This window comes from Propithecus coquereli, unplaced genomic scaffold (genome assembly GCF_000956105.1).
Source record: "Propithecus coquereli isolate 6110/MARCELLA unplaced genomic scaffold, Pcoq_1.0 Scaffold119, whole genome shotgun sequence".
Lineage (NCBI taxonomy): Eukaryota > Metazoa > Chordata > Mammalia > Primates > Indriidae > Propithecus > Propithecus coquereli.
The window spans coordinates 5,433,934-5,460,405 of NW_012135969.1; the positions used below are offsets into that span (position 1 = coordinate 5,433,934).

A 26,472-nucleotide genomic window follows, 5' to 3' on the forward strand; every position below is an offset into this window, starting at 1 on the left:
TCCTGAGCTCAAACAATCCTCCCGCCTCGGCCTCCCAGAGTGCTGGGATTATAGGCATGAGCCACTGTGCCCGGCCTGGTTTTTTCTTTTAATAATTGATTCAGTATGATTTTATGTTTTCCTAAAATAGTAGTTGTACTTTGCTGGGAAAGCTAGAATTTCTTAACATTCATTATTACTCAAATTATAGTCCATTAGCTTTAGAATTATATTTATATTTGGCTTTGTTCCAGAAAGGATTTAAAGCAGCAATTAGTAGTATTATCTTTATGATTCCAACAAGGTTAGGTAATTTCTAGATATCTTTTACTATGATAAAATTGTCATATTCCTCCTAGTGTTCCTTTAATTGGACTTGAAATTTTATCTCCCCTCTGCAGTCACTGGTTTTGGTTCCTCCTTTGTATAAACACAGATTAGCATGATGCACAAAACTTCACATTTGCTGATCTTATTGCTGAGAGAGACCTGTCCCAGGAGAGTGGGCTGTTTGTGCAGTTGGCTGCTATAACAGAAGTTCTTTTTCCTAACTCTATTAGTTCTAAAAGGACTTTGAATTTGTAGTGCCTTCCAGTTTGTGTTTCAGAAATAAGTAAAGGGGAGGCTTAAGTTGACACAGTTTGCAGGTCCAGCTTTGAAAGAACCTCTGTCAAAAACCAAAGCCCCAACTATTTTTGCAACTTTCCTGAAAGTGTGAAAAATTTTAAAACAAAAACAAAGCCAAGGCCCCAGAAACTGAGTAGAAATTGGAAGTTAACTAGTTTTTTGTTGTTGCTCTCAAATTGTGGGATTTTAGTATAATTTTTTAAAAAATTGTTCTTTATAAATAGCAAAGGAATAAATAAGGACTGTTGTCAGTGTAGGATTTTTATTCCAGTAATCTTCTTCTGAGTTTATATAGTCCCATTTCCTTAAACCAAAGATACTGCTAGCAGTAGATAATGATGAAAATGCATGCTTGTGTTTTTTTGTTTTGTTTTGTTTGAAGACTAGGTTAATTTATGTTTTTTCCTGTCCCAGGCTCGAGCTGGAATCATTAGCACTGTAGAGGTTCTAAAAGTCATGGAGGCTTTTGTGAATGAGCCCAATTATACTGTATGGAGCGACCTGAGCTGTAACCTGGGGATTCTCTCAACTCTCTTGTCCCACACAGACTTCTATGAGGAAATCCAGGAGTTTGTGAAAGATGTCTTTTCACCTATAGGGGAGAGACTGGGCTGGGACCCCAAACCTGGAGAAGGTAATGGATGTACTGAATGGGGAAAGATTCAGTCAGAAATTGGTACTTTTTTATGTGGTGAACAATATCATTAGCATCATCTTTGTATCAACTGGATGTTACTATAAATTCAGCTAGCCAGAAATTAAGTCTTTTAAGCCTGCTGGTGAAGGTATATGGCTCACCAACATAGAAACAGTAGTGGTTATGTGTATTTATTGCTAAATATAATTTGTGTACAATTGTGGAAATAAAAGTCTTTTACAGAGTTCCAAAGGCCCATTTATAGTCAAGAAAAGTTAAAAGCAAATTTTGGATTATTTTATTTATTGTTACTATAAATAACAGGTACCTTATGTACAACTTGTAAAGGTGCTAAGAGATACAGGGGCTAGCTTTCTGAATTAAGGAAATTATTTGCTTTCTATATGTGTTCTCTCCTCCACGATTATTTCTGTAACCATATATTTACTCTTTTTGCTATCATTTAAATGTTGGGAATGGTGATTTGAAGGCTTTAAATATAATTATTTTCCAACATCTACTGGTAACTAAAGGTGGCTTTCCTCCTGACTGGTCTTAATCTGAAAGTCTTTTGAAATAAGAATAGTAGCAATGCTATGTGTCTTTCCTTCATTGATTCAACAAATATTTATGCAGCTCATAAATGCCATATACTATTCTAGGGGCCGGTGATACAGCAGCAAACAAAACATTGTCCTGTGTGGCTTACATTCTAGTGAGAGACACAGCAAACAAATATATAATGTTCTAGGTGGCAGCAAGTATCATTAAGAAAAATAAAGTTGTTGGGTAAGGTAGATAAGGAGTACTAGGCTATTATTTTATAGAAAGTGTTTGGGGAAACCATCTTTAATAGGGTGATATTTGAGCACATACAGAGACCTGAAGGAGAGAGCTACGAAGATACATAGAGGAAAAATGGCCCAGGCAGAGGGAACAGTAAGTACAAAAGACCTGAGGCAGGAGCATGCTTGGGATATTCAGGGAGTAACCCAAGAAAAGGCTAGTAAGGTTGGGACAGATAAATGAGGGAGAGGAGGGAATGGGAAGCAGATCAGATCCAATAGAACCTATGGGCTATAGTAAGAAGTTTTTGCCTTTTACATTTAGTGATATGAAATGCTAATTTGAGAGTCTAGGGCAGAGGAACATGATTTGATCTACTTGGCTGTGGGAAGAACAGACTGAAGGGAGGTAAGAGAGGAATCAGGGAGACCATTTAGAAGGTTATTTCAGTAATCCAGTTGAGGTGCTAGTTGGAACTAGCACTTACAGGGGTAAAGTCTGTTTTGAAGGTAGAATTGAAACTATTTGGCGGGGGACTGACAGTCTTGTGGAGAGAGAGGAGTCATCAAATTTTGGCCTGTGGAATGGAAGAATGACGTTACCATGTACAGGGATATGGAAGACTGCTGTAGAAGCAGGATTGTTTGCAAAAGGGAATCAGGAGTTTGGTTTGGGGAATGTTAAATTTGAGGTCCTTTTAAACATCTAAGTGGAGAGTGTCATGCCTAGAGGTCCAGGCCAGATAAATATATTTGGGAGTCATGAGAGCGTATAGATAATATTTACAGCAATAAAACTGGATGGGATCACTTACGGGCAGTATAGGAGAAAAGAGGTCTGAGGACTGGGTTTTAGGGGGAGTCCAGGATCCAGAGATTGGGTCAAAGGGGAAGAATTGCCAAAGGAGACTGACTGGCCAGTGAGGTAGGAGGAGAGCCAGGAGGGTGAGGGTTGTCCCAGAACTTAAAGAAACAGGAGATTGAGGCAAAGGGAGTGTGATCAGCTGTGTCAAATGTTGCTCTAAGCCAAGCAAAATAATGAAGGAGAATTGATATTGCACTTAAGTTTTATGGATTGGTGGGGAACAATAGTGGGTTATCCACTTTTGGAAAGAAGATCAGAGAAAAGGGACGGTAGACTTGAAGGAGATGTGGAGTCAGGGAAGGAATTTTTTTTTTTTTTTTAAGTCAGAAGATTTTATAACATTTTTCTCCCGATGAAAATAATACAGTAGTAATGGAAAAATTCAAGTTGTGAGAGAGAAGCTTTATTACTGGAGTGACAGCTAAACAATCAAGAAGAGTTGGCTAGCTCTCTGGGAGGCCGAGGCGGGTGGATTGTCTGAGCTCAGGAGTTCGAAACCAGCCTGAGCAAGAGCGAGACCCCGTCTCTACTAAAAATAGAAAGAAATTAATTGGACAACTAAAAATACATAGAAAAAATTAGCCAGAGGCCGGGTGCGGTGGCTCACGCCTGTAATCCTAGCACTCTGGGAGGCCGAGGCGGGCGGATTGTTTGAGCTCAGGAGTTCGAAACCAGCCTGAGCAAGAGCGAGACCCCGTCTCTACTAAAAATAGAAAGAAATTACTCGGACAACTAAAAGTGTGCCTGTAGTCCCAGCTACTCGGGAGGCTGAGGCAGAAGGATCGCTTGAGCCCAGGAGTTTGAGGTTGCTGTGAGCTAGGATGACGCCACAGCACTCTAGCCCGGGCAACACAGTGAGACTCTATCTCAAAAAAAAAGAAGAGTTGGGATCTAGTGTAGAAGTTAAGGAATTGGCTTTAGATAGACTCACAGAGTCATAGTAACAAAACAGGAGGGAGGTATATGGACATAGTATATTATATGGACAGTCAGTCCCTGCCACTTGAGGTAATGCAGCTAATTTAGTGGACGTTGCACTTTTCTTTCATGATGATAATATGTGAAACCTTTTGAGTCCAAAAACACCTTTATAATATAGGGAAAATGGCATTAGTTTGCTAGCTATACAGGTGGGAGAATCAAACATATCAAAATGATAAAACATTGCCTCGCATCACAGACCAAGTTAGTACCAGAGCCAGAGTTATAAATTAGTTCTTCTAAGATTCATCACAACAATGTGCAGTTGTGTTATCTGTTGATCTCCTATGGTTTTCTTAAAAATATTTTTTATTGGCTGGGCATGGTAGCTCATGCCTTTAATCCCAATGGGGAGGCCAAGGCGGGAGGATGGCTTGAGCCCAGGAATTGAAGACCAGTTTAGGCAACATACTAAAACCCCGTCTTCTACCCAAGAAAAAAGTATTTTTTATTGAGTTATTTAAATATAGGAACACATAATTTAAATGTTAAAGTTTGATGAGTTTTGACAAATGCATACATTTTATCACCCAGAAGGTTTCCTCAGGCCCCTTCCCAATCAGTCCCTGCTGCTTGAGCCTCCTCTACCCACCCCACATAGGCAAACACTATTCTGACTTCTTTTACCCTAGATTAATATTGTCTCTTCTACTTTATATAAATAGAATCATATGTGTTCTGTTCTTATAACTAGCTTCTCTCAGCATCATGTTTTTGAAGTACATCCAGGTTGTTCGTTCCTTTCTATTTCTGAGCAATATTAATATTTCATTGTATGAATATATTACATTGTATTTGTCCATTGTACTGTTGCAGTCCATCAGATTTGTGTACTAATGTTAACTTTTTTTGAGATATAATCCACATACCATAAAATTTACCCTTTTAATGTATATAATTTCACTGTTTTTGGTATGTTCACAAGGTTGTCCAACCATCACCACTTTCTAATTCCAGAACAATTTCTTCATCCCCAAAAGAAGCCCATTGGCAGTGACTCTCCATTTATTGGCAACCACAAATCTACTTTCTATTTCATGGGTTTGCCTATTCTGGGCACTTCATATAAATGGAATCATACAATATGTGGCCTTTTGTGTCTGGCCTCTTTCACTTGCTATAATGTTTTCAAGGTTCATCCATGTCATAGCATGTATCAATACTTCATTCCTTTTTATGGCTGAATAATATTTCATTGTGTACATATACTGCATTTGTTTATCTGTTCGACAGTTGATTGACATTTGGATTGGTTCCACTTTTTGGCTATTATGAATTCTGTGCACATTTGTGTACAAGTTTTTGTGTAGACATATGCTTTCATTTCTTTTGAATATATATACCTACGAGTGAAATTGGTAGGTTATATGATAACTCTGATGAACCTTTTGAGGAGCTGCCAGACTGTTTTTCTAAGTGGCTGCACCATTTTATATTTTTACAAGCAGCGTCGAGGCTTCCAGTTTCTCCACATCCTTGTCAACACCTGATACTGTCTTTTTGATTATAGCCATCACAGCAGATATGAAATGGTATCTCATTGTGGTTTTGATCTGCATTTCCCTAATGATTAATGATGTTGAACACTTTTTTATGTGCTTATTGACCATTCGGGTATCTTTGGAGGAACAGATCCATCAGATTTTGATTTTTTTTTTTTTGAGACAGAGTCTCACTGTGCTGCCTGGGCTAGAGTGCCGTGGCGTCATCCTAGCTCACAGCAACCTCAAACTCCTGGGCTCAAGCGATCCTCCTGCCTCAGCCTCCCGAGTAGCTGGGACTACAGGCATGCGCCACCATGCCCGGCTAATTTTTTCTAGGTATTTTTAGTTGTCCAATTAATTTCTTTCTATTTTTAGTAGAGACGGGGTCTCGCTCTTGCTCAGGCTGGTTTTGAACTCCTGAGCTCAAACAATCCGCCCGCCTCGGCCTCCCAAAGAGCTAGGATTACAGGCGTGAGCCACCGTGACCGGCCCAGATTTTGATTTTTAAAATCTAAGATTTCAATTTATTGTACACAGAGCATGCTAATTCCACATATGGTCTTTCTTTGAACCTTAGGTCAAAACTGCATGATCTAAGCCTGTTCTTTTGCACATAATTGTTAGTGTAATTAACTAGACTGAGTAAACATTTAGTAAATTGGATAGTTGGCATTTGTGACTGTAGACAAAGTCAGCAAATTTATTTGCTTGCCTAGTCTGTTTAGCATTTGACTCTTATGATTTGATAAATTTAAGTCAAGTGTTCTCTTAAGTATTAAGGTAATTGGTTGTGTTTGTTCAAGACCATAGACTTGGTAGAACACAATTATAAAATATCCAGGAGGCAAATTTGCAAAAATAGGCTTTTTAAGTAGTCCTATGTCTCTTTTACTTCTCAATCAGGTCATCTAGATGCACTCCTGAGGGGCTTGGTTCTGGGAAAACTAGGAAAAGCGGGACATAAGGCAACATTAGAAGAAGCCCGTCGTCGGTTTAAGGACCACGTGGAAGGAAAACAGATTCTCTCTGCTGATCTGAGGAGTCCTGTAGGTTTTCATAATAAATTCCTTTGATTTATAGGTGACTGCATTATTCTGTAAAGTGTGGAACTTTTTTAATAGTAACCAAAACTGACCTAAGAACCGACCCACAAACCATGTCTGACTCTATTTTAATATATGCCATTTGGTCTTCAGTATATGCCAGCTGGTTTGTAGCCAGCTTCTCATTTGTTTAAAGTTTCTCAGTCAGCACTGCAGTGCTGAAAGGTGATTAGCTGTGTACGTTCCCCTGGGAGAGCTAGTGTGGTGGCTGTTACAACACGTCATCTACCTTTGTGGTTGTTTACGGGGCTGTTAGCTCCTTACCACAATTGGTATATAACATGAATACATGACTATTTACAATTTTTTTTTTACTTGTTTTCTTTCTTTTCTTAACATTAGACTATTTAAAACAAGATAAATTTAATCAAATGACTTCTTTTTTATTCCTATATTCCTTTGTAGGTCTATCTGACTGTTTTGAAGCACGGTGATGGCACTACCTTAGACATTATGCTCAAAGTGAGTATATTTGCAAAAGGCTCCCATTTCCTGAATTTGAACTTGAACAGACACAGAGTATAGCTTTAAATGGTTAAAAAAAAATCCTGGCCAAAAAAATATATGCATATTAAGAAACTATGGAGAAATATATAATGTCTGTTGATGTATACTATCAATATGGTGTCAAACTAGGCACAGTGGCTCATGCCTATAATCTGAGCCACTCAGCAGGCCAAGGTGGGAGGATTGCTTGAGGCCAACAGTTCGAGACCAGCCTGGGCAACATAGTGAGACCTTGTCTCTAGAAAAATGAAAAAATTACTAGGCACAGTGGCTCATGCCTGTAGTCCCAGTTTCTCAAAAGGCTGAGGCAGGAGGATCGCTTGAACCCAGGAGTTCAAGGCTGCAGTGAGCTATGATTGCACCATTGCACTCCAGCCTGAGTGACAGTGCCAAGACCCTGTCTCTTAAAAAAAAAAGTAGTGAAATGTCAGATGACTTTTGACTGACTGACTGAGATAGGCTGGAGTGCAGTGGCACAATCATAGCTCACTACAACCTGAAACTCCTGGGCTCAAACGATCCTCCTGCCTCAGCCTTCTGAGTAGCTGGGACTACAAGTGTACAGCACCACACCCAGCTAATTTTTTAAAAAATTTTTGTATAGATGGGGTCTCACTATATTGCCCAGACTGGTCTCAAACTCCTGGTCTCGCCGGGCGCGGTGGCTCACGCCTGTAATCCTAGCTCTCTGGGAGGCCGAGGCGGGCGGATTGTTTGAGCTCAGGAGTTCAAGACCAGCCTGAGCAAGAGCGAGACCCCGTCTCTACTAAAATTAGAAAGAAATTAATTGGACAACTAAAAATACCTAGAAAAAATTAGCCGGGCATGGTGGCGCATGCCTGTAGTCCCAGCTACTCGGGAGGCTGAGGCAGGAGGATCCCTTGAGCTCAGGAGTTTGAGGTTGCTGTGAGCTAGGCTGACGCCACGCCACTCTAGCCAGGGCAACACAGTGAGACTCTGTCTCCAAAAAAAAAAAAAACAAAAACTCCTGGTCTCAAGTGATCCTACTGTCTCTGCCTTCCAAATTACTGGGATTACAGGCAAACACAACTGCTCTCAGCCTATTGTTCACTGCTTTTTTTTACTTACAACGTTATGCATCTTAAATCTTAACACTGAAATGAGTGTTCGTTTTTATTAACAAGTCAAGTTCTTTAAAATTTTATCTTCAGTGTAAACTTACTTGGGGTTTTGCCCATTTTAAGCAAAAGGTTTGTTTCTGTTCTTAGAAAAGGGATAGATAGACTGGGCGCCGTGTCTCATGCCTGTAATCTGAGCACTTTGGGAGGCTGAGGCAGGAGGATCGCTTGAGGCCAGGAGTTTGAGACCAGCCTGGGAAATACACGGAAACCATGTCTCTACAAAAAATAGAAAAATTAGCCAGGCATGGTGGCGCATGCGTGTAGTCCCAGCTACTCAGGAGGCTGAGGTGGGAAGATCACTTGAGCCCAGGAGTTTGAGGCTGCAGTGAGCTATGATGATGCCACTGTACTCTAGCTCTGGCAACAGAGCAAAACCCTATCTCAAAAAAAAAAAAAAAGTTAGATGATCAGGTGTCTCAAGGGTTTGAGCTGTGCCAGGGTCCCTTATGAATGGACAGGAAATTAACTCACTTGCCTTCATAGTTTCTCTAGTTTTCCCAGGGTAACTGGCATATAATTAAACTCTGGCTTAGACAAAATGTAGATAAAACTTTCCATGCCCTTACAATGGCAGCAATCTGTTTGAAAGTTTGAATCAACAGTAATACTGTGGAACAAGGGCTGTCTCCAGTCCCTGTCCATGCAATTACCAGTCTAAAAAGAAATGTTGAGGTCAGGAGTTCAAGGCCAGCCTGAGCAAGAGACCCCATCTCTACAAAAAATAGAAAAATTAACCGGATGTGGTGGTATTACACCTGTAGTCCCAGCTACTCAGGAGGCTGAGGCAAGATACCCCATCTCTACAAAAAATAGAAAAATTAACCAGATGTGGTGGTATTACACCTATAGTCCCAGCTACTCAGGAGGCTGAGGCAAGAGGATCACTTGAACCCAGGAGTTTGAGGTTGCAGTGAGCTACAATGACACCACTGCACTGTACCCAGGGTGACAGCGCAAGACTCTGTCTCCAAAAAAAAAAAGGAAAAAAGAAACCATTTGGAGCCTGGGCAACATAGCAAGATTCCATCTTTACAAAAAATAGAAAAATTAGCTAGACATGGTGGCATGTGCCTATAGTCCCAGCTACTTAGAAGCCTGAGGCAGGCAGATCACTTGAGCCCAGGAATTTGGGGTTGCAGTGAGTTATGATGATGCCACTGCACTCTAGCCTGGGCAACAGAGCAAGACCCTGTATCAAAAAAAAAAAAAAAGAGAAAAGAAAAGAAAAAAATAAACCATTTGGTAAGAGATGAGAATTGGTTTCTGAAAGTAATTCAGGAATAATGAAGCAAATTAAAAAAAAAATTAATTCATAGTACAGGGTGTCCCAAAAGTCACCATACATAGGGAAAATGGGAAATTGTAGCTAAATGTACCTTTATTTACAAAATATTCATTATAAAATTTTACAAAATTTTTCCTCTGTAGTCTTTTTTTTACAAATATTTTTATAAAATATTCATTACAAAATGTAAAATAAGACTATAAAGGAAAAAATTTGTAATATTTTGTAAATAAAGGTACATTTAGGTACAATTTCCCATTTTCCCTATGTATGGCAACTTTTGGGACAGCCTGTATATTTGGAAGGTGGTATTAGAATGCCATCTAGTGGACTAGCATAACAGGTTCTTTTTTGGGGAAAAATGCTTCTTTGAAAGCCTGAGTTCAGACTATAAATATTGAAACTAAAAAGGACTTTAGAAATCATCTGTCCACCCCCCTTATTTTACAGATGGGGAAACTGAGACCTGGAGAGATTAAGGACTTAGTCAAAATCACATAGCTAGTTAGAGGCCAAACTGGGACTAGAACCTATATCTCCTGACTTCTTATTTTACCACACTGCTGTTCAAAAGAGCCCAAGGAAAGGAAGAGGAAACTGGGAGCTATGATGGGGTCTCCAGACACTGGTCAGTGTTAAATCTTAAGGTGGAGAAAAAGTCAAGAGAATCTGTAAATTAAGTTGTGTTGGAAAGGTATCTCTTAGAAGTTTGTAGTTCTAATTTTTAAAATTTTGTTTCTGGTTATGAGAAAAAGATTTTATATATTCACTATGGAAGATTTAAAGACAAGAAAAAACTTACCTGTAATTTAAAAAGCAGGTCACAAAAATAGCATATATAATCTCATTCCAGGTTTGGTAATATACATACAGTAATTTTATTTTTTCTTTATGTTACTTTATCTTTCTAATATTCTGCATTCAGTATGTGCTGCTTTTGCTGTTAAAAAATGTGAAGATGCAGCTGGGTGTGGTGGCTCACACCTGTAATCCCAGCACTCTGGGAGGCCGAGGCGAGAAGGTTACTTGAGCACGGGAATTCGAGACCAGCCTGAGCAAGAGCAAGACCCTGTCTCTACTAAAAATAGAAAAATTAGCTGGGCGTCATGGCCCACGCCTGCAGTCCCAGCTACTTGGGAGGTTAAGGCAGGAGGATTGCTTGGGCCCAGGAATTTGAGGTTGCCGTGAGCTATGATGATGCCACTGTACTTCACCTGGGGCAACAGAGCGAGACTCTGTCTCAAAAAAGAAAGTGAAGATGGTTACTCCCACTGATCATAGACCATCATTAAATTAATATTACCATTTTGATGTATTTTCAGGTTATTTCTCCCCTTTCATATTAAGTTTTTAAAATTTAGGATCATTCTGCTTTGTCTCTCATTGAGCCACCACACCCAGCTGAAATATTCTTCTTCTTTTTTCTTGAAAAACTTAGTACCAAACCATGAAATATTCTTTAAAATAAACTTTCAGGCCAGGCAAGATAGTTCACACCTGTAATCCCAGGCCTAGGTGGGAGGATTGCTTAGGCCAGGAGTTCAAGACCAGCCTGGGCCACATAGTGAGAACCCCCCCCCCCCCCATCTATAGGTGGTGCACACCTGTAGTCCCAGCTTCTCAGGAGGCTGAGGCAGGATTGCTTGAGCCCAGGAGTTTCAGGTTATAGTGACCTATGATCATGCCACTGCATTCCAGCCTGGGCAACTGAGCGAGACCCTAGATCTTAAAAATATATATATATCTTTCAATAATGCATTTTTTAAATAAGTAAACAATATAGTATTCAACTGTTAGATGTTTACATTATTTTCAGTTTTTCACTATTATATATTAAATTGATGATCTTTAATGGTATAAGATGAGTAATGATTAGCTTGTTCATTTAACAGAGAATATTAGCCAGATATCAGTGAAATAAAGAATTTGGCCACAACACATTTACCTTTAGATCTTGGTATTAAACTGCTCAGAACTGATGACAGGCTGTTCATCTAGTGAGCACTTATATCTAATGACTTACATAACTGTAATGGCAAATGACAAATTTAGTGCCCAGGCATCTTTTCTTTTCCCCCCAGCATATTAAGGGGGGACAAATGTTTAGGTTACACATATTGCCTTTGCCAGGCATCTTGAAAAGTATTGATTTAATACCCTGCTAGTCTTACCCAGTGGGAATGTAGAGTGGAAGTTTCACCCTATTAGAGAGAAGTTCATATAAACATATATAGAACTTCCAAGGGAAAGTTAACTATCTCTATCTTTATTTTTTTTTCCCATAGCTTCATAAACAAGCAGATATGCAAGAAGAGAAAAACCGAATTGAAAGAGTCCTTGGGGCTACTCTTTTGCCTGACCTGATTCAAAAAGTCCTCACGTTTGCACTTTCAGTAAGTTACAATGAAAACTGCTTTTAGAGGGAATTGGTACCCATTGATCTGTGGCAAGTGTCTTTGATTCAGTATCCTCTTGATCTGCCTTAACCCTGGACTGAGGCTTCCTCTTGGAGGAAAAGTGGCATCAGTTTGTATTACTGACTTCTGTTACCTCCCACTAGTGGTGAGAATTGGAAGAGGAAACAAATTCTCTCTCCAGAACGAGAACTTTGAAAACTGGGAAACTGACTTATCCCTTTGCCTACTTTTTGTCTCTTCCTCTGTTTACCCTATAAGCTCCCAAGCAAGTATCTGCTGAGAAGCCTATTTGTGCCTGTCTCATTCTCAGTTGATTTTTAGGTTAAACATCGTCCTCTTTGCTGGAAGCTTCAGGTACCCATTATTCCTAAAACAAGGAATTAAATGTTTTCAATGTGGTTACTTGAGTATCTCAACAGTATGTTGCACTTGCAAGAACTGAAAGATGTTTTGGATACATTAGACTTAGTTCTCTTTCTCTTTTTAGGAAGAGGTACGTCCACAGGACACTGTATCCGTAATTGGTGGAGTAGCTGGAGGCAGCAAGCATGGGAGGAAAGCTGCTTGGAAATTCATAAAGGACAACTGGGAAGAACTTTATAATCGATACCAGGGAGGATTCTTAATATCCAGACTAATAAAGGTATGTGAAAATTTTTATTTTGAGTAGCTTGCTAATAATGGATATTATTGAGTGACACCAATGATTCACTGTACCCATAGATTATGGTCTCTGCTCTTTAAGAGTTTTCTTATATAGTTATTGGCTTTAAGGGCTTCTCCATCCCCCATCCTATACCCTTTATAACAAACTGAAGTTGGAAGAGAATATAATGATCTGTTTTTAGGGTAAATGGAAGTTTGTTCCTAGCCTCTTTTAGTTTCACTTACTATTTAAAATCATTGTTTTTCAGCTGTCAGTTGAGGGATTTGCAGTTGATAAAATGGCTGGAGAGGTTAAGGTAAGGAACGTATTGTTTACTTTTTCACTTTTCAATCTAGTAAGTAAAAACGCTAACCTAGGTATAATCATATAGTGTTGGGATAACGTACTTTAGTGTCTCCGTGTTTTTACTTGGAGAAAGACAGCCTAGATTGAATCTTTGTAATGTCTGAAGAATTGAGAGTTGGGATTGTCTTTGAAGGCATTGAAGTATGTTCAAAGAATATGAAGCCTAGAGTCAGTTTACCTGGGTGTAAATCTGTGCTCTGCCCCACATTAGCTGTGATCTCTGAGTAAGTTTTTTTACCCCATGAGCCTGTGTCCTTGTCTGTAAAATGGGCTGATGATAAGACTGTTGTTTAGATTAAGTAACATGATGGGGCTGGAACAGTGTAGCCTCTTGATATTAGTTCTTTTTCCCTTTCTAATAACTTTTGTACGTCTGTTGTATGTAAAATGAGATTAGATGATTATGTAGTGACATTCCCCTTAGGCCTTAAAAGGTTGATAATGAGTTTGGGTATGGATCTGAACCGGGTAATGTTCAGCATTTGAGGAACAAATCTACATTGATTATGGAAATCCTAACTTTAAGCCTTCCATTGCATTTAACCGCTAAGTATTTTTTAAATGATACTTTCACTTTCACGTTCTTGAAAGCAAGCAGGTTATCAAGTATGAATTTGGAAGTTCTAAGAGCTATAATATAGTTTGGTTCACTCTATGAGCCATTGTTAGGAATAAGTTTTAAGATTTCAGATCTTCTTGAGAAAACAGTGAAAGTCTTGGTCTCTGCCTTCATTTAATTTAAACAATTATTATAAAGTTAATAAGTACTATGAAGGAGAAACACATAACAGGTTTTTGGAACAAGGTAGTGACCAAACTGAGGCTGGTAAGATATGTAGGAGCTAGACCCTTGTAGGCCATATGAAGAATTTCTTAAGAGTGGAAAACCCCCAAATGGTTTATAAACAAGAGAGTGAGTTGATCTGATATGTGTTATAAAAATTTCAGTCTGGCTGCAAGTAGAGAACAGTTTGGAATGGGGAAGAGATGATGTCGGGAAGGTAACTCTCCAGCAAGAATGATAGAGGAGGTTAGAGTAAGGCAGGGAAGGGTAGTAGAGGAGATGTAGTAATGAAAGAGCTTCACAGGCTTGATTTTGTTCATCTTTAATTCAACAATATTTATTGAGTAGCTTCTCTGTGTTGTGAACATACCTGGGAAAGGAAGAAAAAAGAGTGAAGGATAATTCCCAGGTGTCTGGTATGTAAATGTTGGTATTACTTATTGAGATAACTGGAAAAAGACTTGTATCTAACTGAGGCCCTGAAAAACCCAACCATGATAGGAGCCTTGGAGCAGGAGCCACTGTCATTTGTGTAAATAAGGTTATTGATTTCTAAAAGGTCTAGACTTAATCTGATGAATTAGTCATTCTCTTTCACACCTATGGTGACAAGTTAAAAGGAATGGCCCCATCATTTTGCCAGTTGGTATTTAAGAGTTGCTTTGGTTGTCTATGAATCCAGGTGTACTTCATTAGAAAATAGTTTATTCAAGTTTTAATAAATATTGTGATAAATTATGAACTCAGAAAGTTTTATTCTATGAAAAATGTGAGACTATGGAGTATTAAATTATTAGTATATAGAAGCAATTTAAACTTCTTAGTTTCATCATCCCTTACAAATTAATTAGTCCTTAAATTCTTCTGTGCCAGGTATTTTGCCAAATGTTTATATGTGTTGTCTCCTTAATCTTCTGGAATAAGTATTTTCTCATAGATGAGTAGAGCAGTTAAACTGTAAGTCTGTGGTCCCCAACCGCTGGGCTGTGGACTGGCATCAGGCTAGTGGCACCCACAGCAGCTCCCCATCGCTCGTATCACCGCCCAAGCCTCCTCGCCTGAGATCAGCAGGGGCATCAGACCCTCACAGGAGCACGAAACTGCATATTTAAGGGATCCAGGTTGCAGCACTCCCCATGAGAATCCAACACCTGATGATCTCAGGTGGAGGCAAGGTGGCCCCCTCCCCACCCCAACATCTGTGGAAAAACTGTCTCCCACAAAACCGGTCCCTGGTGTCAAAAAGGTTAGGGACCATGCTTGCTTCACAGCATATATACTAAAATTGGAACGATACAGAGAAGATGAGCAAATTTTTTAAAAATTAAATAAATAATAAAAAGGTTGGGGACCGCTGCTCAAAAGTCACAGGCTAGTGTGTGACCAAGCCTAGATTCAAGCCCCAAGTCTGAGTCCGAAGCCTAAATTAATCACTACACAATTCGTCTAAAGGCAGTAGGTTCTGTCTCTTTACTGTTAACTTTTGATTAGGTTTTAAGCATATATTTGGGGGAGAATTACTTCATGCAGGTCCATCCAAGGAGTTGCTTGTTTTCTTTTAGCCTAAGGGTGGCAGTGGTAAATTCTCATGACTGAGGCTTATGAATCCTTTATATAGTGCAGTGGGTATTTTCTCATAATCTATGATATTAACTTCTTACCATTGCCACTAATGACCTGACATTCTGGATTGTTTTATACCAGGCTTTCTTCGAGAGTCACCCAGCTCCGTCAGCTGAGCGTACCATCCAGCAGTGTTGTGAAAATATCCTGCTGAATGCTGCTTGGCTAAAGCGAGATGCTGACAGCATCCACCAGTACCTCCTTCAGCGAAAGGCCTCACCACCCCCAGTGTGAACCCCGGGCATGGCCCGCTGCGTTCTGCTGCTTCGCTACAGGGACAAGGTGGAGCTAGCGAACAGCTGATTAATATGCCAAGAATTTGGAGTCTTCTTTCAAACCAGTGGGGGTTGGACAATGAATGTAGTTAACTGGTTCCTGCTCACACTCCAGAATTAAATTTTATTGAAAATGGAAAATCAGCAATTCAGCAAAAAAATAAATAAATAAAAATGTAAATATGATAGTAATAAATAGAGCATAACAAAACTGTGAAACTTTCTGAAGCCTTGTCAGTGGTTAAAAGTATTTAACACTCTCCTGTTAATGACAGATATTCTGTTTTTATAACCTACGAAAAGGAAACTAGAGGCTTCTGGGTGAAGAGGATTTTTGTGAAGAGGGTTCTGCAAGCACCCTGCAAGCCAAGGGTATTGCCCATTGCTGGGAATGGTTAAATACAAAAGGCTGATAGCTGGTATAACATAGTCAGAGTCTGTGCATAATTCCAAATGGGTTGTTTTTTGGCATGGGGACTGACCAGGAAGATATATTTTCCTGCATAACTCAATCTGTACCAAGGATTGTAGTTTTTTCCTCCTTGCCTCTTGCCTTCCCCTCTGTGTGACCCCTTGGTCCCTCCTTCCCCCCAAAAAAAAGATTTAAAAAAAAAACTGCCCTGTTCTGTGTTTTTTCCTCCCTTTAGTTCAACCCTCAACTGTCATCCCCGGTGTCCTTCTTAGAGATAAATAATAAGGAAACATCTTTCAGAGCCACATTAAATAAGAGAAATTGATATACATTATTTTTTTTCTTTTTAAAGATGACTTTTAGGAACCCTGAAATACATATAGGTGAGACAACAGAAATAAAAAGATCTTCAGCCAGGGCTTTCTGAAGGATTTACTCTGCTAAAAATGGTCTTAGTTGTCTAACAAGCCAACTATTGAACATCTTCATGACAGTATCATGCTGGCTCCTGGTTCATTTTGTGTGTGTAAGAAGTCAGTGGTAACTGCTGCAGGGCCTATACAGTAGTGGTAACTGGTTTAAAAAGACTGTAAGCCTGTGTGCGCCACACTTTGCTTCAACGGTATATCCTACTAACAAGCCTCACCTATCCAGTGAGTTTTAGCTGCAAATCTCGTTCCCTTCCTCTTTCCCTACCTTTTTTTTCTTTCTTTTTCCTTTTGTTTTTCTTTAAAAATTTTTTTGTGTTATTAACAGAAATTCATATTTGGTGTGGCTTAACTGTATTTCAGAAGGTCATCAGATTGTGAGATTGCTTCCTTGAAACATTTTTGTGCTATTGTTTTAAAAAAATAATAATTAAAAAACAGTTGGCGTTAATAAAAATGTCAATGTGAAATTGATGTCCTGATTTCTTTCATTGAGAAGAAACTGAAAGATTTCCTATCATTCTGTAGGATTATACTAAGTTTTACTACCATAGGATTTTTCAAGTTCAAGAAAATCCGGTTCCTGAATTCCTAATGACTAGATCCTAAGCAGAAGAATCCTGAGATTCCTTCTAGATTCTCAAAACCTCTCAGAGACCCTGACAGTCGGCATTCAGGAGTTAACTTGAGACTTACTCCAGTCGCATTTTTTGAAGTACCCTTGTCCAGGTGCCACGCTCAGGGCTAACCTAGAGGCTATAAAGACATGTGCTTAAGGCACCAGCAAAGCAGTGGCACCAAAAAGACTGAGAAAAATGCAGCTTTAACTGGAGAACTCACAGAATTTTGCAATCAAATTCTGGAAAGAAGTTATTTTAGTTTCAGCATACATGCAATTTTTGCATATAATAGTGTTTAAGTAGGCCAGGCACAGTGGCTCAAGTCTGTAATCCCAACACTTTGGGAGGCTGAGGTGGGAAGATCACTTGAGGCCAAGAGCTTGAGACCAGCCTGGCAACATAGTGAGACCCCGTCTCTACAAAAAATAAAAAATTAGTCAGGCGTGGGGACACACACCTTTAGTCCTAGCTACTCAGAGGCTGAGGTGGGAGGATCACTTGAACTCGGCAGTTCCAGGTTACAGTGAGCTATGAGCATGCACCTGCACTCTAGCCTGGGTGACAGAGTGAGACCGTTTTTTTTTTGCAAGGCAAGCACGAAACTAAAGTTCATTGAGGAAGAGCAAGATAGGTTTGCCACAGACGACGAATGAGGCCCCCTGTCCCCTGTCCTAACAAGAAGCTGAAGCTGTTTTAAAAAGAAAAAAACAGTAGTTCGAGTGATGGGGAGAAGTTGAGCTGGATATTTCCCATTGCCCTTTCAGAACCATTCTTCATGCCGCTCTGGACCCCGAGGTGCTGACCCACATGGTCTCCAAGCTTCCCTTGCCCTCCACCTGCAGGTTGTGTTTATCCAATTAGTAAAACGTGAAGATCAAAAGGCATGAGGAAGGGATGGTCAGAGTATTTATTCTCCTGGCTTTCTCATTGCCAGGTCACATTGGTTGTCCATGTCCCTCTATCAAAGACATCTTGTATCAAGCAGCCCCCTCTAGCGTCTCGCTCCTGCCCTTTGCCTGTTGACATCTAGGGATGGAAGGGACTACTCCTTACTAGCTCTAGATTACTCCTTGTTTGCTTCCCCTGAACTCGGCCCATGTCTATGCAAATAACCCCTTTATTAAACCTTCCTCAGTTTGTGTTCTCTTTCCTACTAATACCATGATCAGTTTGGGTACCATAGCCCTGATGCTTTGAGTCTCCAAAGGTCTTAATCCAGCCATTTCTATGTCAGATGTTTTGCTAAATTATTACCTTTCAAATAGCTCCCTGTCATATAAGTAATGTACCCATTTTACAGATAAGAAAGCCAGCTCAGAAAACCTAAGTAAATTAGTTATTCAGCAAATAACTATAAGAACCAGTGATCAACCCAGGCTTGCCAGTCTCCGAAACCTGTGTTCTTCCAGGTCACGTCTCCACAATTAGAAGACGGTACAGTCAGACTGGGCCAGGCAATAGCTTTAAAGATATTTAATGATTTTTCCTAATACTTTGGGTAAAAAATTTTAGTGGAAATCAGGTTTGAAAGAAACACAAATGTGTTAATGCTTCCTATAGAGTTTTACGTTATTTTCTATTAATGAGAATCAGTAAAGCCTTTTGAAACTGGGCAGTAGTGGGTGAATTCTTAACTTGGGATTTGTAAGGATGGGTTTCAGGAAGCAAGAAGGGTATTTTTCTGTTGTGTGTAATTGGAAATAGAAGGACCTCTATAGTTTTAAATAGATTCTTCAAACTCTATAACCCAAAACCTTTTTTTTAAATAGATTTAGGGGGTACAAGTTGTTTTTTTGTTACATGGCTAAATTTCATAGTTGAAAAGTCTAGGCTTTCAATATACCTGTCACCTGAATAGTGTACATTGTACCCAATAGGTAATTTTCATCCTGCACCTCCCCTACCACTCTCCCCCGTCTTGAGTCTCCAGTGTCTATTAAATCACTGTATGACCATGCCTACCTACTGCTGAGCTCCCGCTTATAAGTGAGAATGTACAGTATTTGGGTTTTTTTGTTCCTGAGTTACTTCACTTAGAATAATGGCCTCCAGTTCCATCCAAGTTGCTGTAAAAGACGTTATTTCATTCTATTTGATGGCTGAGGAGTATTCCATGGTGTGTGTGTGTGTGTGTGTGTAATACACACCATATTTTCTTTATTCACTCATTGGTTGGTGGGCATTTAGGTTGGTTCCATATCTTTGCAATTATGAATTGTGCTGGGATGAACTTTTTAGAATGTTATCAGAAAGATTTCTTGGATAGGAATGATCGTATGTGGGAAATAAATTTTTAAAAATAGAAAAAAAAAGACTTCATGGAGCCACATGTGAGGGCTAGTGATTTTTTTTTTCTTTTTTTTTTTGGCAAGTCGGTAAATAAAAGCAAGCTTTTGGTAATATGTTTATAGTGCTGAATTTATACTTGCAGCATCTTTTTTTGTCCCCTTGATCAAATAGCTCAGATTGTATTTACGGCATCATTTTTTACTAAATATATTGCCCGATGAGAACTGAACCTGTTACTAGATACTAGTTTTAGGGTTTCAGAGTTGGTTTGTCTTATAAGACTATCTTTTGCAATAATGCCAAATACCCACCCAAGAAGGAACATGCCTTCTTGTACCAACCCTGGTGCAAGCAAAGTGACTGAGGTGTTGGTTTCAAATGCAAGAATAGGTGACACTGATGTTAACAAAACATTGGGCCAAACAACTGCTTTCCCTATGAAACCAAATCAGAGGCTTGGTGGTTTTACCACTAAGTTTGATGGCAAACGTTGTGATAGATGGCAGCGTCAGATGAAGGGAGGTTGACTGGGTTGCTACTGCCATTTATAAACTCTGACTGCTCCCGCAATTCCATTGCTGGTATCTTGCAGCTGTAGCTTTCACTATTGAACTTCTGTTTCCAACACTGGGGAGGAATTAGCAGCAAAGAAGGAGCATAGTTTACTATCATAATCTGTGCTTTCTCAGGGAGGTTGCCAGCAGCTGACAGCAGATACGCTGTACACATCAATTAAGATGATAACCAAGAAGAAAAAGATAATAACCAAATCTTGCCATGGTTTGGCTGACGCTACCAGTATGTTCCTCTGAGACATCCCCTCACCCCCACCCTAAATAACCTTAACTTTTATCAATTTGACAAATTGTGCAGGTGTATTACATTACATTGCAATTTCAGTCCATTCTTCATTTATTAGGGTACCGATTACCTTGCATTAGTTGTACTAACCTTCTGGATGTTCTCTTCCTGCTTATTTATTAGCTTGCACTTCTGAAGAAGGTACGGAGAAGAAAACAATCAGTTTACTGAGTGGCTAATAGGTTAATGGAAGAAGTCTCAAGAACACAATACAAAATAATGGAGGAGAGATGGAGAGAATTTATAAGAAAATGTACAAAGCACTTAAAACATTTGAGATGAATGAGATGGCTGTAGCTTTCTTTTTTTTTTTTTTTTTTTTGCTTAAGACAGGGTCTCACTCTCGTTACATGGGCTGGAGTGCAGCAGTGTCAGCCTAGCTCACTGCAACCTCCAACTCCTGGGCTCAAGCGATCCTCCTGCCTCAGCCTCTCGAGTAGCTGGGTCTACAGGTATGCACCACCACGCCCAGCTAATTTTTCTATTTTTTTGTAGAGATGGGGTCCTTTGCTATGTTGTTCAGGCTGGTGTCAAACTCCTGGACTCAAGTGATCCTCCTGCCTCAGCCTCCCAAAGTGCTAGGATTACAGGTGTGAGCCACCACGCCCGGTCGGCTGTTGGTTTTCTAACAGGTCAGTTCCCTCTTCTATCATTGGAGTACTTGAAAGTCAGGAGAATGTAAAGGGACTCGGTAGGATGAAGTTAATGCTGTGGCCTTTACAAGCATAAAGAAGTGCCTCTCCTGCTTCATTCTTATAACACTCATGGGTTTGATAGAGTATCTCTTGGTATCTCTGTCGGATGAACAACAAAACAGTACATGACTTACATCTCTTGGCTGCCAAATCTGGGCTTCTCTCTCCACCCCCGCTGACATTCTTATTTCTTTCTTTTTTTTTTTAGGCTGGTCAAGTAGAGCAGTGGGGACACTCTTATTTCTTATTCCCAGCAAATGGAAGGTTCTAGACCTGTATGTCCAATACAGTAGCTACTAGCCATATGTAGCCATTTAAATTAATTAAAATAAAATAAAAAATTGCTTAGTTGCACTAGCCACATATCAAGTGCTCAGTAGCCACATGTGGCTGGCTAGTGGCTGCTGTATTGGGCAGCACAAATGCAGATCATATCCATCACTGAAGAAAGGTCTCTTGGACCACCCTGTTCTCTACATCCAATATATGCAAATGTATTTTTTGTTTAGGGTTGAAAATAGTTACATAATATGTGTTTTTCTTTACCAATCTCATTGTAACAATTTGCTGTTAATCTAGGAACATTGTATCACTAATCCCTAATCATTTAAAACTTTTATTTCTTTTCTTGAATTTTCTACATTTTCTAAAAATTGAAGGAAAAAAATAGAAAGCGACTATCTCTTTTTACAGATTCACCTCCCAGAGACAATCATGATTAACAGGTAAGTTCGGGGCATATTCTCCCAAGCTATGTTTTTATGCTCTGCATGTTGAGTATTTTTAGTAATGAAGATAGGCTGTACCCCCTTTGCTTGCCCCTCTGCAGGACCAGTACCACATATTTTCAGTTGCCTTATGAAGCTAAGTATGCCAGGCTCAGACCTGCCCCCCGTGATGTCACGTTCTAAGTCACGAACCTAATCACCAAAGACTACTTGTGAACAAAGTAGCAGCTGGCAAATGCACACCTTGAGAAGCGTTTATTCCTTGCTTAGATTCATTAATTCATGATGTTTTGTAGCCTAACTTCCTGATGTTAAATGCCAGTTTTGTGGAGTGCACACATTTGAAGAATGTGGCTTTAAGCTCCTGGCTCAATTAGTTTAAGTGGCTCACGTAATGAATTCCCTCAATGTTCTTCCCTCACTGGAGATGTGAACTGCACTATATTTGGAACTAACAGTTGCAATCCTATACACTGTTGCCTGGGTGTTGAGCTACAAATTTTGGTTAGTATCACCATTAACTGGATTTAGGAAGTTATATGGTGATGAATTTCATAAAGCCTTTGGTGAGGTGAGATGTAGTTGGCTTTAAAGAAAAAAAGCACCCTTCTCACAAATTCCCAATCTGCAGGGACTTCAGCCTGCTGCTGCTGTTGAAATAAGGGCCATGAGTTCCTCCCACTGGGGCTTGCTTACCTGCTGGATGCCTGCCACGCCAGCCTGAGCAACTGTGCTGCTTCCCCTCCCATGCTTGCCCCATTAATTTGGTGACTATACCTCACTGCTTCCAACAAATAAAACAAATGTGCCATCTATTTAGAAATGACCCAAGTGTGCACTAAACCCAGGAAGGACCTGAGATAGGAATAGTCTAGCTTTAAATGTCCTTGTCATCTATGGTCCACCCTTAACCAGCCCCAGCCAGATGCTGGGCACAGGTTCTCCTTGGTATGTGAGCATCACAGAAACAACAGAAGGCCAGTGAGAGTAGTACCAGCCTTTTCTAGTCATTATCAAATAATACAGTAGCACTGTGTTCCCACTTACAACCTGCTATTTGACATGGTAGCTGTGCATTTTGGTCACCGATCAAAGGACTTTGTTTATCAGAAGACTCTTGTCAGAAAAGTCCCACAGAACTGGACCTGGGGGCAGTATTCAAGGCAAGGTTCTGAAGGATTAATTCCATGGCTATGGGATTCAGACAGCAGACAGTGGTTGCAAAAGCTTTCACTGCAAAAGGATATTGCACTGAGGCTACATTATCAAATAAGGTCTCTGCCTTCATGGAGCTTACAGTATAGCAGGGACAAGAGATATTGAATGAGTAATTTTAAATGTGATGACTCTCTGGAATGGGACGTGCAGTGTACTATAAAAGAGTATTACCCGGGAGTCCAGAGTAGCCTGAACGTTCACGAAAGGCTCCCTCTAAGAAATGTTAAACTGAGACCTGAAAGATGAGTAGTAGCCAGCCAGGCAAAGAGGAGAGGAAATGTGTTCTAAGCAGAACAAACAGCATGTGTAAGGAGCTTGTAGCTAGAAAGAAGGGGACCTATTTAAGGAAGCAAAAGAAATCCAGGATAGCTGAAACAAAGAAAGCTCTTTGGGAAAGTGGTGCAAGAGAGGTCCAGAGAGGTAGGCAGGGGCCAGACTATGGAGGGACTTAGGTCTTGTTAAAGATTCTGAACTCTAGGCCAGGCGCGGTGGCTCAAGCCTGTAATCCTAGCACTCTGGGAGGCCGAGGCGGGTGGATCGTTTGAGCTCAGGAGTTCGAGACCAGCCTGAGCAAGAGCGAGACCCTGTCTCTACTAAAAATAGAAAGAAATTAATTGGACAGCTAAAAATATATAGAAAAAATTAGCCAGGCATGGTGGTGCATGCCTGTAGTCCCAGCTACTTGGGAGGCTGAGGCAGTAGGATCACTTGAGCCCGGGAATTTGAGGTTGCTGTGAGCTAGGCTGACACCACGGCACTCTAGCCCGGGCAATAGAGTGAGACTCTGTCTCCAAAAAAAAAAAAAAAAAGATTCTGAACTCTAATGGACAATGGGAAAACATTGGATTTCTCGGCTGTAAAGTGGGAATAATAATAGCTATCTCATGTAGTTACCAGGGAGCAAAATGAGAAGAATACAAGGAACAGGTCTTTGTACTTTGTAAATTATAAAGCATTATAGGAATACCACTAAGATTATATTATTAGTAGTAATCATCATCTTTGCTGCCTTCTAAAGTAACAGAACCTAAGAATTCAAATCTCTTCCTAATGGGATTATGAAATACTCTATAAAACCCTGACCTACTCCAGGCAACTGATGGAAAGGTCAGAAGTTTATTTCAGTCGAAACTTCCAGTGTAAGGCTCATGCAGCCCGGGGGTGAGCTCAGCTGTTTGGAGCAGGATCACACCATTTATGGCAATGTGTATTTCTCAACTCTACACGGACTCCCCAACACCACTTCCAGAAAAGTTCAGTATTCTACCTCCCTCTCAAACCCACAGGAGCAGAACCAACACAGCATTTTTTTTTTTAATTTCAGAATATTACAGGGGTAAAAACGTTTTGGTTACATAAATTGCATTTGCACAGTTTGAGTCAAAGTTATAAGGGTGCCCATCACCCAGACAGTGTGCACTGTACCTGTCAGGTGTGAATTTACCCATCCCCTCCTCCCCCCTCCCACCTGCTTGATTTCTAGGTTTTTGGGGGGATTTTTTAAGACAGAGTCTCGCTCTGTCACCCTGAGTAGAGTGCAGTGGCGTTATCGTAGCTCACTGCAACCTCCAACTCCTGGGCTCAAGTGATCCTCCTGCCTTAGCCTGCCGCATACCTGGGACTACAGGTGCGCACAACGGCGCCTGGCTAATTTTTCTGTTTTTAGTAGAGACGGGTCTCGTTCTCGATCAGGCTGGTCTCGAACTCCTGAGCTTGAGCAATCTTCCCGCCTTGGTCTCCCAGAGTGCTAGGATTATAGCTGTGAACCACCACACCCAGCCTTAAATGCCAGCTTTTAAAAATCAACGGGTACAAAGAACACTATTTAGGTGATGGGCACGCTAATAGCCCTGACTTGAGCATTATAAATGCAATCCATGTGATAAAAACATTTGTACCTCCTTAATATTTAGAAATGAAAAAAATAAAGGAGTCAAACTTGGCTGAATGAGGTAGATCACACCTGTAATCCCAGCATTTTGGAGGCCAAGGTGAGAGGGTCACTTGATGTCAGGAGTTCGAGACCAGACTGGGCAACATAGTGAGATCCTGTCTCTACAAAAAAACTAAAAAAATAGCCAGATATAGTGGCATATACCTAAAGTCCCAGCTACTTGGGAGGCTGAGGCAAGAGGATCGCTTGAACCCAGGAATTCCAGGTTATAGTGAGCTATGATCAGGGCACTGCACTCCAGCCTGGGGGACAGAGTGAGACCCTATCTCAAACAAAAAAATATATATATATATGCACACATATATATGTATGTATGTGTGTATGCTTTTGTCCACAGCTATTTGCTTAAACTCATTCTGTATTAATATTTTAATTCAACATTTATTAATTTATGCAATGTTTTAGTTTACTAACTGAATTTCATTCATTCAATTCCTATTTAACCAAAAGCAAGTCAGCATAGCTGGAACAGAGAACTCCCACTGCCTAGAATGCAATCCCAACGGTTGGAGGTGAAGCAGCCACCTTGGACCATATGAGGGAAAGTCCATGCGTACTGGGGTTAGTATATATGCTGTTTATGTATCTGTAAATATTCATGGCAACTTAATCTACTATGATTACACTTCCCTTTTTTTGTAATTTAAAAAATTTTCTTGGAGTTAATTATACATAAAAACAAAATTGGGTTTTATTTGCTTAGTTTTCTATGTCCCCACAATGAATTCACTCTTCACCATTCACTAAAAGTGTAAAATTTTTCCTCTATTCATTTCATCTTACTTGTTGGATACATCCCTCCTGGAGGCTTCTGTCCTCCTGCTCCGATCTTGACTGTCTGCTCTCTGGGCCTGCTGCCAGGCCAGCTATAACACTGGGATTTTCCTTCATCATCATCTTAGGAGATTTTCTTTATCTCTCACCTATGTTAAATATCCTGTTTCCTGGATCACATGTCTTCCTGTTTCTTGGTTTATTCTCTTGTTTTGGTGCACCACATCCTCCAGTAGTTTCCTGAGAAAGGGCACAGAGATAGGAAGTAAGATTTCACACATCTGATATAATACATGTTTATGCTACTGAATTCATAATTTGGCTAATTTATAAAATTATAGTTCATAAACAATTTGAAAGTATTCCTCCATTGTCTTTTAGCATGGTTAATGAGATGCATAATGCCATTTTCATGGTTGTTCCTTTGAATGTGACCTGCTTTTTCTCTCTAGAAGGTTTAGGATCTTCTGTTTACTCATTGATCTGAAATTTCATGATGATGTATGTTTGTATGGACCTTTTTCCATCCATTTTGTTGTAGATTCAGTGGGCCTTTCATTCTGGAAATTCAGGTCATTCGGTTCTGAGATAATTTCTTGAATTTTTCCTTTGATGATTGCTTTTCCTCCACTTTTTGCTGTTCTGTCTGTAACTCTATTTTATTTTTAGAGACACAGTCTCACTCTGCTGCCCAGGCTGGAGTGCACTGGCACAATCATAGCTTAGTACAGCCTCAAATTCCTGGGTTCAAGTGATTCTCTGCCTCACCCTCCCAAGTAGCTGGGACTACAGGCACGCACCACTGTGCCAGTTAATTTTTTCTTAGAGACAGGGTCTTGCAATGTTGCCCAGGCTGGTCTAAACTCCTAGGCTCAAGCAATACTCCCATCTCAGATAGGATTAAATGTGTGAGTCACTGTGTCCAGCTTGTAACTATTCTTAATTGAATGTTAGTATTGCTGAGCCACTTCTAGTTTTTGTTTGTTT

At 40.0% G+C, this 26,472-nt stretch overlaps 1 protein-coding gene across 1 annotated transcript in view; it reads left to right on the forward strand.

Moving 5' to 3' along the window:
- Positions 1-16,820, forward strand: part of NPEPPS (aminopeptidase puromycin sensitive) — a 108,708-nt gene extending 91,888 nt beyond the window's left edge. The window contains exons 12-18 of the mRNA XM_012659858.1: positions 994-1,240; positions 6,262-6,404; positions 6,867-6,923; positions 11,681-11,788; positions 12,300-12,455; positions 12,727-12,774; positions 15,313-16,820. Of these exons, the coding sequence (XP_012515312.1) occupies positions 994-1,240; positions 6,262-6,404; positions 6,867-6,923; positions 11,681-11,788; positions 12,300-12,455; positions 12,727-12,774; positions 15,313-15,465 (912 nt within the window). The 3' untranslated portion in view covers positions 15,466-16,820. The remainder of the gene's footprint in view (positions 1-993; positions 1,241-6,261; positions 6,405-6,866; positions 6,924-11,680; positions 11,789-12,299; positions 12,456-12,726; positions 12,775-15,312) is intronic.
- The last annotated feature ends 9,652 nt before the right edge of the window (positions 16,821-26,472 follow it).